Source organism: Hypanus sabinus, chromosome 11, assembly GCF_030144855.1.
Source record: "Hypanus sabinus isolate sHypSab1 chromosome 11, sHypSab1.hap1, whole genome shotgun sequence".
Taxonomy (NCBI): domain Eukaryota; kingdom Metazoa; phylum Chordata; class Chondrichthyes; order Myliobatiformes; family Dasyatidae; genus Hypanus; species Hypanus sabinus.
In genome coordinates, this window is record NC_082716.1 from 3,765,526 (window position 1) to 3,778,615 (window position 13,090).

General features: G+C 40.6%; 1 protein-coding gene across 1 annotated transcript in view; it reads left to right on the top strand.

Annotated features, from left to right (window-relative positions):
• msh4 (mutS homolog 4) overlaps window positions 1–13,090 on the top strand; it is a 188,335-nt gene that overhangs the window by 159,917 nt on the left and 15,328 nt on the right. The window contains exons 13-15 of the mRNA XM_059983705.1: window positions 5,219–5,419; window positions 6,820–6,938; window positions 10,234–10,362. Coding sequence (XP_059839688.1) covers window positions 5,219–5,419; window positions 6,820–6,938; window positions 10,234–10,362 — 449 coding nt within the window. The remainder of the gene's footprint in view (window positions 1–5,218; window positions 5,420–6,819; window positions 6,939–10,233; window positions 10,363–13,090) is intronic.

Consider the following 13,090-nt stretch of genomic DNA (forward strand, 5'->3'; position numbering starts at 1 on the left):
GCACGTTGTTAATCACAGAGCCCCAACCCAAAAATGGTCTGTTTATTCCTACACAAAGGATTCTGCAGATGCTTGAAATCTAGAGCCGTGTGTGTGTGTGGATATATATATATATATATATATATATCTCAAAACGGGTTGATTGATTCTTGATGAGTCAGGGTGTCAAAGGCTACAGGGAGAAAGTAAGAGAATGAGGTTGAGAGGGATAATCAATCAGCCATGGTGGAATGCAGTTGATGGGCCAAATGGTCTAATTCTACTCCAGTGTCTTATGGCCTTATAATTTAGCTTTTTATTCAACTTTCTACCATCTGGAGTAACTGTCTATAAGGGTGATGGAAACAGATACATCAGGAGCTTTCAGAAAGAAGTGGGATAAATACTGGGAAACAGTGGAATGGAAAGATAGCTAATGTAGAAAGAGCATTTGTGAACTGGGCCAAATGTGCTGAGCTGCATTAGGGAATGTGCATCTGAATGTCAGCTCACATTACACTAATTAATATGGAGTGTATTAATGTTCTTTATAGAGGTGTTATTCGGAAATGTCATTCTCCAGCAATTTATTCCTATTTTTCACCCAACTGGACAGAAGTTCATTCACCTACAAATTGGATAAGAAAAGAAATTGCACCTATTTTTGGCATGTGAATATCCTATAATAAGAATCTTTAACATTTTCCAAAGTGTTTTTACCCATTTCTGACAGAAATCCTGTTCATCCTCTAGCAATTCCTCTTGCTAATGGGCACCACAGTACCTAGCAGTTAGTGTTAGCTATTTTAGTAAATTATTACAGTTCAGGGCTTCGGAGTTCAATTTCAATGCAGTCTGTAAGGAGTCTCAGTATGTCCTCCCTGTGAATGCATGGATTTCCCCCAGGTATACTGGTTTTCTCCCACATGCCAATGGTGTACTGTTTAGTAGATTAATTGGTTTTGTAATTTGCTGTTTAATTCGGGTAGTGTTAGATAGGCTGTTGGATGGTGCAGCATTTGGGGCTGAAAAGGCCTTTCTGTGCTGTATCTCTAAATTAAATAAATAAAATTTTCAAAAATATCCCTAATTGATGTGTGTTCCCATGACAACTTTTCTGTACTACATGACAGTATCAATGTGTTGTCTGTTTCTGATTTAACAGCAGATATTGTTTATAACAAATGGGATTTGATGTTCATGAGAGCAAATTAAGACACAAGAATGAAGCAGAAATATAGGAACATAGAAAATCTACAGCACAATACAAGCCCTTCGGCCCAGAAAGCTTAGCCGAACCTGTGCTTACTTTAGAACTACCTAGGCTTACCCATACCCTCTATTTTTCTAAGCTTCACGTATCCATCCAGGAGTCTCTTAAAAGACCCTATCTTTTCTGCCTCCACCACCGCCACCAGCAGCCCATTTCCTGAATCACCACTCTCTGCGTAAAAAAAAAACTTACCCCTGACATCTCCTCTGTGCCTCCTTCCAAGCACTTTAAAACTATGCCCTCTTGTGCTAGCCATTTCAGCCCTGGGAAAAAGCCTCTGACTATCCACATGATCAAACCCTCTCATTATCTTATACTCCTCTATCAGGTCACCTCTCATCCTCCATCACTCCAAAGAGAAAAAGCTGAGTTCACTCAATCTATTCTCATAAGGCACGCTCCCCAATCCAGGCAACATCCTTGTAAATCTTCTCTGCACCCTTACTATGGTTTCCACATCCTTCCTGTAATGAGGCAACCAGAATTGACCACAGTACTCCAAGTGGGGTCTGACCAGGGTCCTACATAGCTGCAACATTACCTCTCGGCTGTTAAACTCAATCCCGTGATTGATGAAGGCCAATGCACCATATGCCTTCTTAACCACAGGGTCAACCTGTGTAGCAGCTTTGAGTGTCCTATGGACTCGGACCCCAAGATCTCTCTGATCCTCCACACTGACAAGAGTCTTGCCGTTAATGCTATATTTTGCCATCATATTTTACCTACCAAAGTGAACCACCTAACACTCATCTGGATTGAACTCCATCTGCCACTTCTCAGCCCAGTTTTGCATCCTATCGATGTCCCACTGTAACCTCTGACAGTTCTCCATGCTATCCACAACTCCCCCAACTTTTGTGTTATCAGCAAATTTACTAACCCATCCCTCCACTTCTTCATCCAGGTTATTTATAAAAATCACAAAAAGTAGGGGTCCCAGAACAGATCCTTGAGACGCACCATTGATCACTAGTTTTCATGTGGAATATGACAGGTCTACAACCACTCTTTGCCTTCTGTGGGCAATGCGGTTCTGGATCCACAAAGCAATGTCCCCTTGGATCCCATGCCTCCTTACTTTCTCAATAAACCTTGCATGGGGTACCATATCAAATGCCTTGCTGAAATCCATATACAGTACATCTATGGCTTTACCCTCATTATTGTGCTTAGTCACATCCTCAAAAAATTCAATCAGGCTCGTAAGGCACAACCTGCCTTTGACAAAGCCATGCTGACTATTCCTAATCATTTTATGCCAATCCAAATGTTCATAAATCCTGCCTCTCAGGATCTTCTCCATCAACTTAGCAACCACTGCAGTAAGATTCAATGGTCTATAGTTTCCTGGGCTATCTCTACTCCCTTTCTTGAATATGGCAACAACATCTGCAACCCTTCAATCCTCCAGAACCTCTCCCAACCTCATTGATGATGCAAAGATCATCGCCAGAGGCTCAACAATCTCCTCCCTCACTTCCCACAGTAGCCTGGGGTACATTCCATCTGGGCCCAGTGACTTAACCAACTTGATGCTTTGCAAAAGCTCCAGCCCATCCTCTTCCTTAATATCTACATGCTCAAGCTTTTCAGTCCACTGCAAGTCATCCCAACAATCGCCAAAATCCTTTTCCATGGTGAATACTGAAGCAAAGGCTTTTGACAAGGTCCCACACAGGAGATTAGTGTGCAAACTTAAAGCACACGGTATTGGGGGTATGGTATTGATATGGATAGAGAATTGGTTGGCAGACAGGAAGCAAAAAGTGGGAGTAAACGGGACCTTTTCAGAATGGCAGGCAGTGACTAGTGGGGTACCGCAAGGCTCAGTGCTGGGACCCCAGTTGTTTACAATATATATTAATGATTTAGATGAGGGAATTAAATGCAGCATCTCCAACTTTGCAGCTGACATGAAGCTGGGCGGCAGTGTTAGCTGTGAGGAGGATGCTAAGAGGATGCAGGGTGACTTGGATAGGTTAGGTGAGTGGGCACATTCATGGCAGATGCAATTTAATGTGGATAAATGTGAGGTTATCCACTTTGGTTGCAAGAACAGGAAAACAGATTATTATCTGAACGGTGGCCGATTAGGAAAAGGGGAGGTGCAACGAGACCTGGGTGTCATTGTACACCAGTCATTGAAGGTGGGCATGCAGGTACAGCAGGCGGTGAAAAAGCAAATGGTATGTTGGCATTCATAGCAAAAGGATTCGAGTACAGGAGCAGGAAGGTTCTACTGCAGTTTTACAAGGCCTTGGTGAGACCGCACCTAGAGTATTGTGTGCAGTTTTGATCCCCTAATCTGACGAAAGACATTCTTTCCATAGAGGGAGTACAAAGAAGGTTCACCAGATTGATTCCTGGGATGGCAGGACTTTCATATGAAGAAAGATGGGATTGACTAGGCTTATACTCACTGGAATTTAGAAGATTGAGGGGGGATCTTATTGAAACGTATAAAATTCTAAAGGGATTGGACAGACTAGATGCAGGAAGATTGTTTCCGATGTTGGGGAAGTCCAGAACAAGGAGTCACAGTTTAAGGATAAAGGGGAAGCCTTTTAAGACCGAGATGAGGATGATGCACCATCAATAACTCACACTGAGACGTAAGGCGAGGTATCGGCTTTCATTGACTGGAAGAAGGAACCAGGAGTGAGTGTCCATCATACCATGTCCTGGAGACTGAGGCCAAGCGTCAGGCCTCAGATCGCCTTTATACAGGGGCCTGTGGGAGGAGCCACAGGAGCAGTCAGCAGGGGGTGTGTCCAGACAGGCACATAGTTCACCACAGAGGAAAAACTTCTTCGCACAGAGAGTGGTGCATCTGTGGAATTCTCTGCCACAGGAAACAGTTAGGGCCAGTTCATTGGCTATATTTAAGAGGAAGTTAGATATGGCCCTTGTGGCTAAAGGGATCAGGGAATATGGAGAGAAAGCAGGTACAGGGTTCTGAGTTGGATGATCAGCCATGATCATACTGAATGGTGGTACAGGCTCGAAGGGCTGAATGGACTACTCCACCTATTTTCTATGTTTCTATATTTCTATTAAGTACCTCTGCTGTCTTCTTCAGTTCCATACACACTTTTCCACTGTCACACTTGATTGGTCTTTTCCTCTCACGTCTTATCCTCTCGCTCTTCATATACTTGTAGAATTCCTTGGGGTTTTCCTTAATCCTGTCCACCAAGGCCTTCTCATGGCCCGCTCTGGTTCTCCTGATTTCATTTTTAAAGTCCTTCCAGTTGGCCTTATAATCTTCTGGATCTCTATCATTACCTAGTTTTTTGAACCTTTTGTTAAATTAAAGATCCCCTTCTAGGTTATTTGTTTTATTTCCCTGAACTGGCATGGATAACTTTACTCACCTGAAGTCTGAACAGATTCTACAATCTATGACTTATTCGCAAGGATTCTACAAATTCATCTTTTTAGTATTATTTTGTTTAAATTTGCACAATTTGTTATCTTTTACAGATTGGTAGTTTTAGTCTTTGTTATGTATAGTTTTTCATAAATTGTATTTCTTTTTCCTGTAAATGCCTGCAAGAAAGTAAATGTTAAGATAGTATAGTGTATGGTAATATATACATATTTTGATAATGAATTTGCCATGACCTTTCTGACTTTGACTCATACACATTATGTTGTAAGTCCTGCCTTTTGCACTGTCAAAGATTGGGCTACACTCCCTAACACTGCCATTTAATCCTTTCTTTTGCTGACTACTTTCCTCAGTTTTCAGCCCTCTCATCAAACCTTTTCCACTTTTCTTTGTGGAAACCATCATGGCTGGTAACTGAGTTGCTGAGTGTTCCAGCATTTTCCGTTTTAATTTCAGGTTTTCAGCATCCTTTTGTGTTTCAGGATGTTGTCATGGAACACGCACCATGCACACGCACATTGAAATGGAAGAATCTGGCCAGATTTTAACTAATTGGTGTTTGTTTTGGCCAGTTCGTCCAGAGTTCACTGACACTATGGCTATAAAGCAAGGACGTCATCCGATTCTTGAAAAGATATCAATGGAGAAACCTGTTGCAAATAACACCTACATCTCTGAAGAAAACAACTTCATCATCATCACAGGGCCAAACATGAGCGGAAAATCTACCTACCTAAAACAGATTGCTCTTTGCCAGATTATCGCCCAGATTGGTGAGTAGGAAACAACTGGAGTGAAATTGGCAGGATGCATAGTAGGTACTGGAATACCACACAGGTGCAACAGGAGTGTTCTGCGAGTGTGGAGTGGCATGGGAGTGGTGTCAGGTTAATGTTCACATGGCATTGATGGTGCTTAGGGTAATGTTAGGCTGGGAATGACAGTGGTTAATTTTTCAAGATTCTGGGTATATTTATTGAGGCTACAACTGGAGTACTGGGGGCACTTATGATCACCATGCTATAGGAAGGATGTGACTGCACAACAAAAGATGTAGAAGTTATCTAGGAAGATATTGTCTGATCTGAAACATTATTGATTGTACTAACATAAGTTTCAAACAGAGAGGTTTGAAAACATGCCTAACTGAATCTATAAATTTTGGATGGGATGAGAAAAAATAAAGAGGGGACCCGTTTCACTGAGTGATTAAAAATCTGGGTGACAATGAAAGAAACATATGGCCAAAGCCCTTCCATTTGACAAATGCACTTAACCTGATGTCATTCAAGGGTACTTTCTTGACTGTATGAGCTCCCTTTATACTTTATCTCAGGTCAGCTCTGATGTCAGAGTGATGCTCCCTGAGTGCACTACTTCAGTGTTATCTAGATGTGTCAGTCAGTGGTGCTCTGATTCTTCAGTGTAGTTCCAGTGTCAGCCTATGTTCTCTCTCAGTGCTAATATCAACATTGCACACAGTCATTGCCCCATTGTTGGCTTGGAATAACCCTGATGATGGTCTGATAATTCATTCTCAATAGATGCTGGACTGATCTAAAGTTCAAAATGCAATGTTAATTGATTTACTTTCCCTTCAGGGAGGAGGCTGCATGCCATTCACATCAGGACCATTAGACTCAAACAGTTACTCCCCCCCCCCCCGCCCCCCAAACAGTAAGGCTGATCAACACCTCCACCCACTAACTCCAGATTGTCAGGATGCTCTCAATGGTGCTCCAGTAAAGTTCAGTTAAGAAATGGTGGATGAGCCTTACTTGCCTCATCTCCTTAGGAAGTGGAGGCGCTGCAGTGCTGCCTTGTTCAGGGAGGAGATACCGAGGGACCAGGTCAGGTTATCCGTGATGTGAACTCCCAGGAGCTTGGTGCACTTAACTGTCTCTGTGGAGGAGCCATGTATCGGCAGAGGGGGATGGTTCATCATAACCTTCCTAAAAACCACAATCACTTCTTTGCTCTTGTCCATGATCAGACTTGAGTTGTTCTTTTCACACGAGTCCACAAGCAGCTCTACTTTTCTGTACTCTGCTACAGACATAGCAGGTTGAAGGGCCTCTTCCTGCACTGCACTATCTTTTGTCTTTAAAAATTTATTTGTTTATGTTCTGAGGAGTTGATATGTTGATAAAGATTCCTGTTACTTTTCCACTAGGTTCCTTTGTTCCTGCTGAATACGCTTCATTCCGAATAGCTGACCAGATCTTTACCAGGATAGGTGTAGATGATGACATTGAAACCAACTCATCAACTTTCATGAAAGAGATGAAAGAGGTGCAGTTTTTAAAAAAGTTAATAGAATGCCAGAATATTTTGATGATGACATTTAACATTTATTGTAGAAATGTTAGAATGCCTAAAGTTCTAAGTAAACGTATTATTAAGGTATGCATATGTCACCATATACTACCCTGAGATTCATTTTGACTGTGCTTGCATTTTACTTTATAATCAAAGCTAAAAGTCATGATGTACTGTAGAAGGACAGATACAGTGTTAGAGGTGTGTCACTGCAATTGTAGTGAACCGCATGCCAAGGATGTTAATAGATCACTGAGCCTACTGCACTCTTTCCACCAACTACTCTTTCGGTCAAAGGGTGCAGGTTTTCTCCTAGACCTCTGCCTTCAGGTGCTATGAAGCTGTTCTTTTCCGTTGGAGGTATGGTGGAACTTTCAATCCACGAACACCTTATGTTGTTGCAGGCATTTACAGGAAAATAAAGACATATAATAGAATTTGTGAAAAACTATATATGGTAATATAGTAGTTAGCATAACACTCATACATAGCCAGTGACCCCTGTGACCACATGTGTTTGCTCTGGGTGCTCCGGTTTCCTCTCTCAATCCAAAGTCTTACTGGTTAGTAGGTTAATCATGCTGGTTATTACGTAAAATCTGTTAATATTGCAGAAACTTTAGTCAGCTCCATCATGGATACTAGCCTTCGTAATATCTTCAAAGATCAATGTCCTAGGAAGGCAGTGTCCATTATCAAGGACGTCCGCCATCCAGGACATGCCTGTGTCTCCCTGTTACTGTTGGGAAGGAGGTACAAAAGCCTGAAGGAACACACTCAGTGATACAGGAACTGTTTCTTACCCTCTGCCATCTGATTTCTAAATGGACATTGAACCCATGGACACTAACTCACTACTTTTTCTTTGCACTATTTATTTTAGCTTAACTACTTGTTAGACATATATACTGACTAATTCTATTTTTTCCTCTATATTTATTTATCATGTATTTCATTGTACTGTTGCAGTAAAATTAAATTCCATGACATATGCCGGTGATATTAATTCAGATTTTGATTATTGTGTTAATATTATTTGTGCTGTATATGATATATGTATTGTGTTGTTTAGCTGTATATATGTGTGTGGTTGAATGACAATAAACTCGAACTTATGTGCTCTGGTTTCCTTCCGCTTTACACGGAGAACAGATTAACTGGCAATTTTGCAATACCCCTACTGTGTGGGCGAGGCATAGGATCTACTGAATTGATGGGAATGTGGGAAGAATAATGTGGAACTAGTGCTAATTGTGCAATGGATTGTTTATGCACTGGGTTGGGGGCTGGAGTGGTTTCATGTTCAGTCTATTATTTGTTTATTTTTTATTGCATGATTTGTTCTTGTTTGTACATTGGATGTTTGACAGTCCCTGTCATGGATTCTATTGTGTTTGTTTCTTGTCTGCCTGCAAGAAGATGAATCTCAAATTTGTAGATGATACACATACTTTGATAATACAAAGTGTACTCTGAACTTTGAACTCTGCACTCACTAAGCCGAAGGGCCAGTTTCCATGCTATGATTATAATATTTAACCAGTACCATGGTCACTATCATAATCTGGGACCTCATTGTTTTGAGTAACTGCTGCATTTTTACAAATAGTGCTTGGACTTTAGAAATATTATACAGACTGTATACTGCTTTGAGTTGTCCTAGAAGGAAATACAATTTATAGAATTATGTACATTTTCTTTCTTGTAACCATACAGATCTTTGAATCTTTACTTCCACTAAACAGAAGCTCATTTAATCTATTTGATTTATTTGGAGTAAAATGCCATGGGTATAGAATGTGGGAAAATTAAGATTCCCTCTCAACATGAACTAATCCAGATGGAGGGAATTTGAGATAAAAATATGTGGGAAACAGAATAGAAGGTTTTGATGATAAGAAGAGATAAAGAGTGGAGAAAGATTGTTTGATTGAAGCATAACTATAAAACCATAAAATGGGAACAGAATTGGGCCGTTCAGCTCATCAAGTTTGCTTTGCCATTTGGACATGGCTAATTTATTTTCTATCAAAGGTCTTCATTAAGTTAATAAGATTGTTGATAAACTTCCATTCTTATTCCTACAATAAGAACATAAACTTAGAACATTACAGCACAGTAAAGACACTTCAGACCATGATAATGTACCGTCCTTTTAACCTATTCTTGAGAAAAATTTAACCCTTTCCTCTTACATAGCCCTCCATTTTTTCTTTCATCCATGTACCTATCTGAGAGTCTCTAATGTATCTGCCTCTACCGCCACCCCTGGCAGTACATTCCACACATGTTGCAGTAAATATCTAAATTACCCTTTAATTGAAAGCCACTTCCCCCATAGGAGGTGAGGACTGGCTGGTGTAAGGAGCTCTGCAGTCCCTCCCACTAGCTGCAGTTTAGCTAATGACATCATGAGTTTAAATCTAGTGCATGGTAACCACACAGCCTCTTTTTCGGTCTATGCATCGCTGTGGACCAGGCAATTGAAGGAGCCATGGAAACAATAAACAGAGTGGTGTGCTGTAGTAAAGAGGGCCCGGCACACACCTTAGGCAAGTACCTGCCACTGTGTGTATGTTCAGTATCTGTTTTGTTCTGCCACTGCAATAGATAAATATTTGTAGCCAAGATTAGCTTGAAGGGTTCACTGATTGTTTAGTGTCTGTCTTGTTTTGTAAATAAGTAATTGACCAGAAGAGATAGTGCATCTCTTCTGTCCCTACTCACCAAAGCCACAAACCTGATTTCACACAACAACGCACCTACCTATTTCTGTGTAAGAAACCAACCTCTGACACCCCACCCCTGTATTTTCCTTCAAACACATTAAACATATGCCCTCTCATATTAGTTATTTCTTCCTTGGTGGTGGTGGGGGAATGTCTCTGGCTGTCAACTCAGTCTATTCCTTTTATCATCTTGTACACCTCTATTAAGACACTCCTCAATCTCCTATACTCCAGAGAGAAAAGCCCGATCTCGCTCAACCTATCCTGTAATCCAGGCAGCATCCTGATAAGTTTCTTCTGCATCCTCTCTAAAGCTTCCATGTCCTTCCTATAATGAGGCAACCAGAACTGAACACAGTATTTCAAATATAGTCCAACCAGGGTTTAATAGAGCTACAACGTTACCTTGCTGAGATGTTTGTAAAATTTGAGTCTACGTATATAAACACCTTAGAATTCTGTCAAGCAATAATAATTGTTTATTTTTATATTTGGTGATCATTTAAAGATTCCTTGTCTATTCATTTCTTTTCTTACAGATAACATACATAATGCACAATGTTACCAATAAATCTTTGATAATCATTGATGAATTGGGAAGAGGAACCAGTACAGAGGAAGGAATTGGTATTTGTCATGCAGTCTGTGAATTTCTGCTCAATTTCAAGGTGAAGACTATGGACATTTAAGTGTTTATGCAATAAGCAAATATTTTACTGACCTGAAAAAGACATTTTCAAATTCAACCCTGACCACGATAAGATTGATGATTCTATATGGATAGAATGGGTATGGTGAGATGGAAGGAGGGCATGGAATATCAAATACGCACTCTGGCCTGCCTTAGCCATTTCCTTGCACATTGATACAGTATAAATGAATGTTAATTATTTATTTATTTTTGCATTACTGTATGTATGCTCGCTAGTTTGAATGTGCTGCATATGTTTTGCACCTTGGCCCCACAGGAACACTATTTCGTTCGACTGTATTCATGTATGGTTGAATGATAATTAAACTTGAATTTGATTTGATTTGATCTCTGTTCTAAAGGGATGTCCTTTTATTTTGAGCCTGTTCCCTCTGGTTCTGGACTCTCCCATTATTGAAATCATCTTCTGCACGTCCACTCTATCTGGTATTCCTCTTTTCCTCAAATCGGCTATAAATTATTGGAAACCCTACAGCCTAGAAAGGTTTTAGTAATGTGTGTAACGTGCATGTTGCTACAAAGATGTCCATCTGTCACTGCCCCCTGAGAGACTGATGTTTTAGATTGCTGCAGTCTGTGTGCAGAAACTGCTTCTGTGGTGCTTGAGAAGCCCCATCTCCTTGCTAATACTGTGTGCCTCTGATTTTGCCCTTGTTGGCCTTTTGCTGAAACCCGCTAGACTTTGCTATTCCAGTGTTCTCTGATCTGGCCCTCTATTTTAAATCAATAAAAAATTACTGTTTATCCAATGACCTAAATCATTGGGTATATTTCAAGCAGAAGTTGATAGATTCTTAATCAGTGAGGGCATTAAAGGTTACAAGGAGAAGGCAGGGCAATGGGCTTGAGAGAGATAATCAATCAGTCATGATGGAATAGTGGAGCAGACTTGATGGGCCGAATGGACTTATTCTGTTCCTATGTCTAACTTGTATGTAGTCTTGTTTAACCATTACTTGATATGATGAGCCAATCAGCCCAAGTGGTCTGGGTCGATGTTTCTGTCATACTTGAATCTTTTGTTTAGTCTCACCCTTTCGGCATATTCTCTATTCATTCTCTCCCCCCCCCCCCCCCCGCCCTTCTACTTAGCCTAGCTTCTCATTAAAATATTTCTGTTATTTGCTTATCTGCTTCAGATATTTACCATTGACTGTAATCATAGCTTTATATACCACTAATTAGAGACTTCTCGAGTAATTCACTCTGTATGAAATACTTTGGGCATTTCCGGAAATGTGATAAAAGCCCAAATAAATGCAGAAAACTTGGAAATTTTGCAAATGTGCATTGTCAAATAACTTGCATTGCTACAGTGAAATTGCTGTGGTTGCTGTTTTAAGGAGAATTGGCAACAGTTCCAATTCCATTATGACAAAATGGAGATAAAATAACAAGAGAAGGTTGAATTAAGATTCCTTCAGAACCTCACAGAACTTCAGTACAGACTAGCTATTAGACTGGTTGCTTCTTTCTAGAGACATGGAGTCACAGAACACAACAGTACCCCACAGCTTTCTGGAAGTAGGGAAACAAGCTAGGAAAGCTCACCAATGTCTCTACTTTCTGAGGATGCTGAAGAGAGCTGTATTATGCACATCTGTACTCACATCATTCTACAGATGTGCAGTAAAGAGCATCCTAACATGTTGCATCACTACACGGGACAGAAACTGCACTGTGGCAGACAGGAAGGCCCTTCTAGTCAAAACTGCCCAATGCATCACCAGCACCAGCTTACCTGTCATCAAGGACGTGAAGAGAAAAATGCCGGAAAAGGGCTCGTAACATCATGAAGGATCACGTGCACCTTGTTTATGGACTGTTGGTCCACTCCCATCAGGGAGGAGGTTACGTAGCATCCACACCAGGATCATTAGACTCAAAAACAATTACTTTCCCCAAGCAGTAAGGCTGAATACCTCCACCCACTAACCTACCCAACCTTAATTATTTCCTATCTGTCACCTTTTGTACAGCCTAGCATCAGTTTATAAACATACAATCAATCTATGTATTGTATATAAGCTATTTTATACCTGTAGTTATTGTATATTTTTATTATGGTGTTCTTTATCTTTTGGAGTTTTGTTTTGCATTGTATTGGATCTGGAGTAACAAATCTTTCAGTCTCCTTTACACTTTTCTACTAGAAATGACATTAAACGATCTTGAATTTTCACCTGGCAAACTCAAACAAACAGCAGTAGACCAAATAACAACTAGCATGACCAGACAAGGACAGAGAAAACCATGTATCTCCATGTCCTGCAACAAATATAGAATATAAAACACCAAAGTACAGTACAGCTCACACACACAAAATGCTGAAGGAACTCAGCAGGCCAGGCAGATTCTATGCAACGGAATAAACAGTCAACATTTCAGCCAAGTCCCTTCATTGGGAGTGGAAAAAATATGAAAAGTCAAAATAAGAAGGTGGGGGTGCGAGGGGAAGAAGCAGTACAAGGTGTTAGGTAAATAGCTGAAACCAGGAAAGTGGGGTAGGGGGTGAAGTAAAGAACTGGGAAGTTGATTGGGGGAATCATAGCAGAGGGTAGAAGACCATGGAGAAAAAGGAGGAGGAGGAGCTCCAGGGGGACAGGTAAGGAAAAAGGTGAAAGAATGAAATAGGAATAGGGAATGGTGGGAGGGGTGCAATTACTAGAAATCTGAGAAATCGA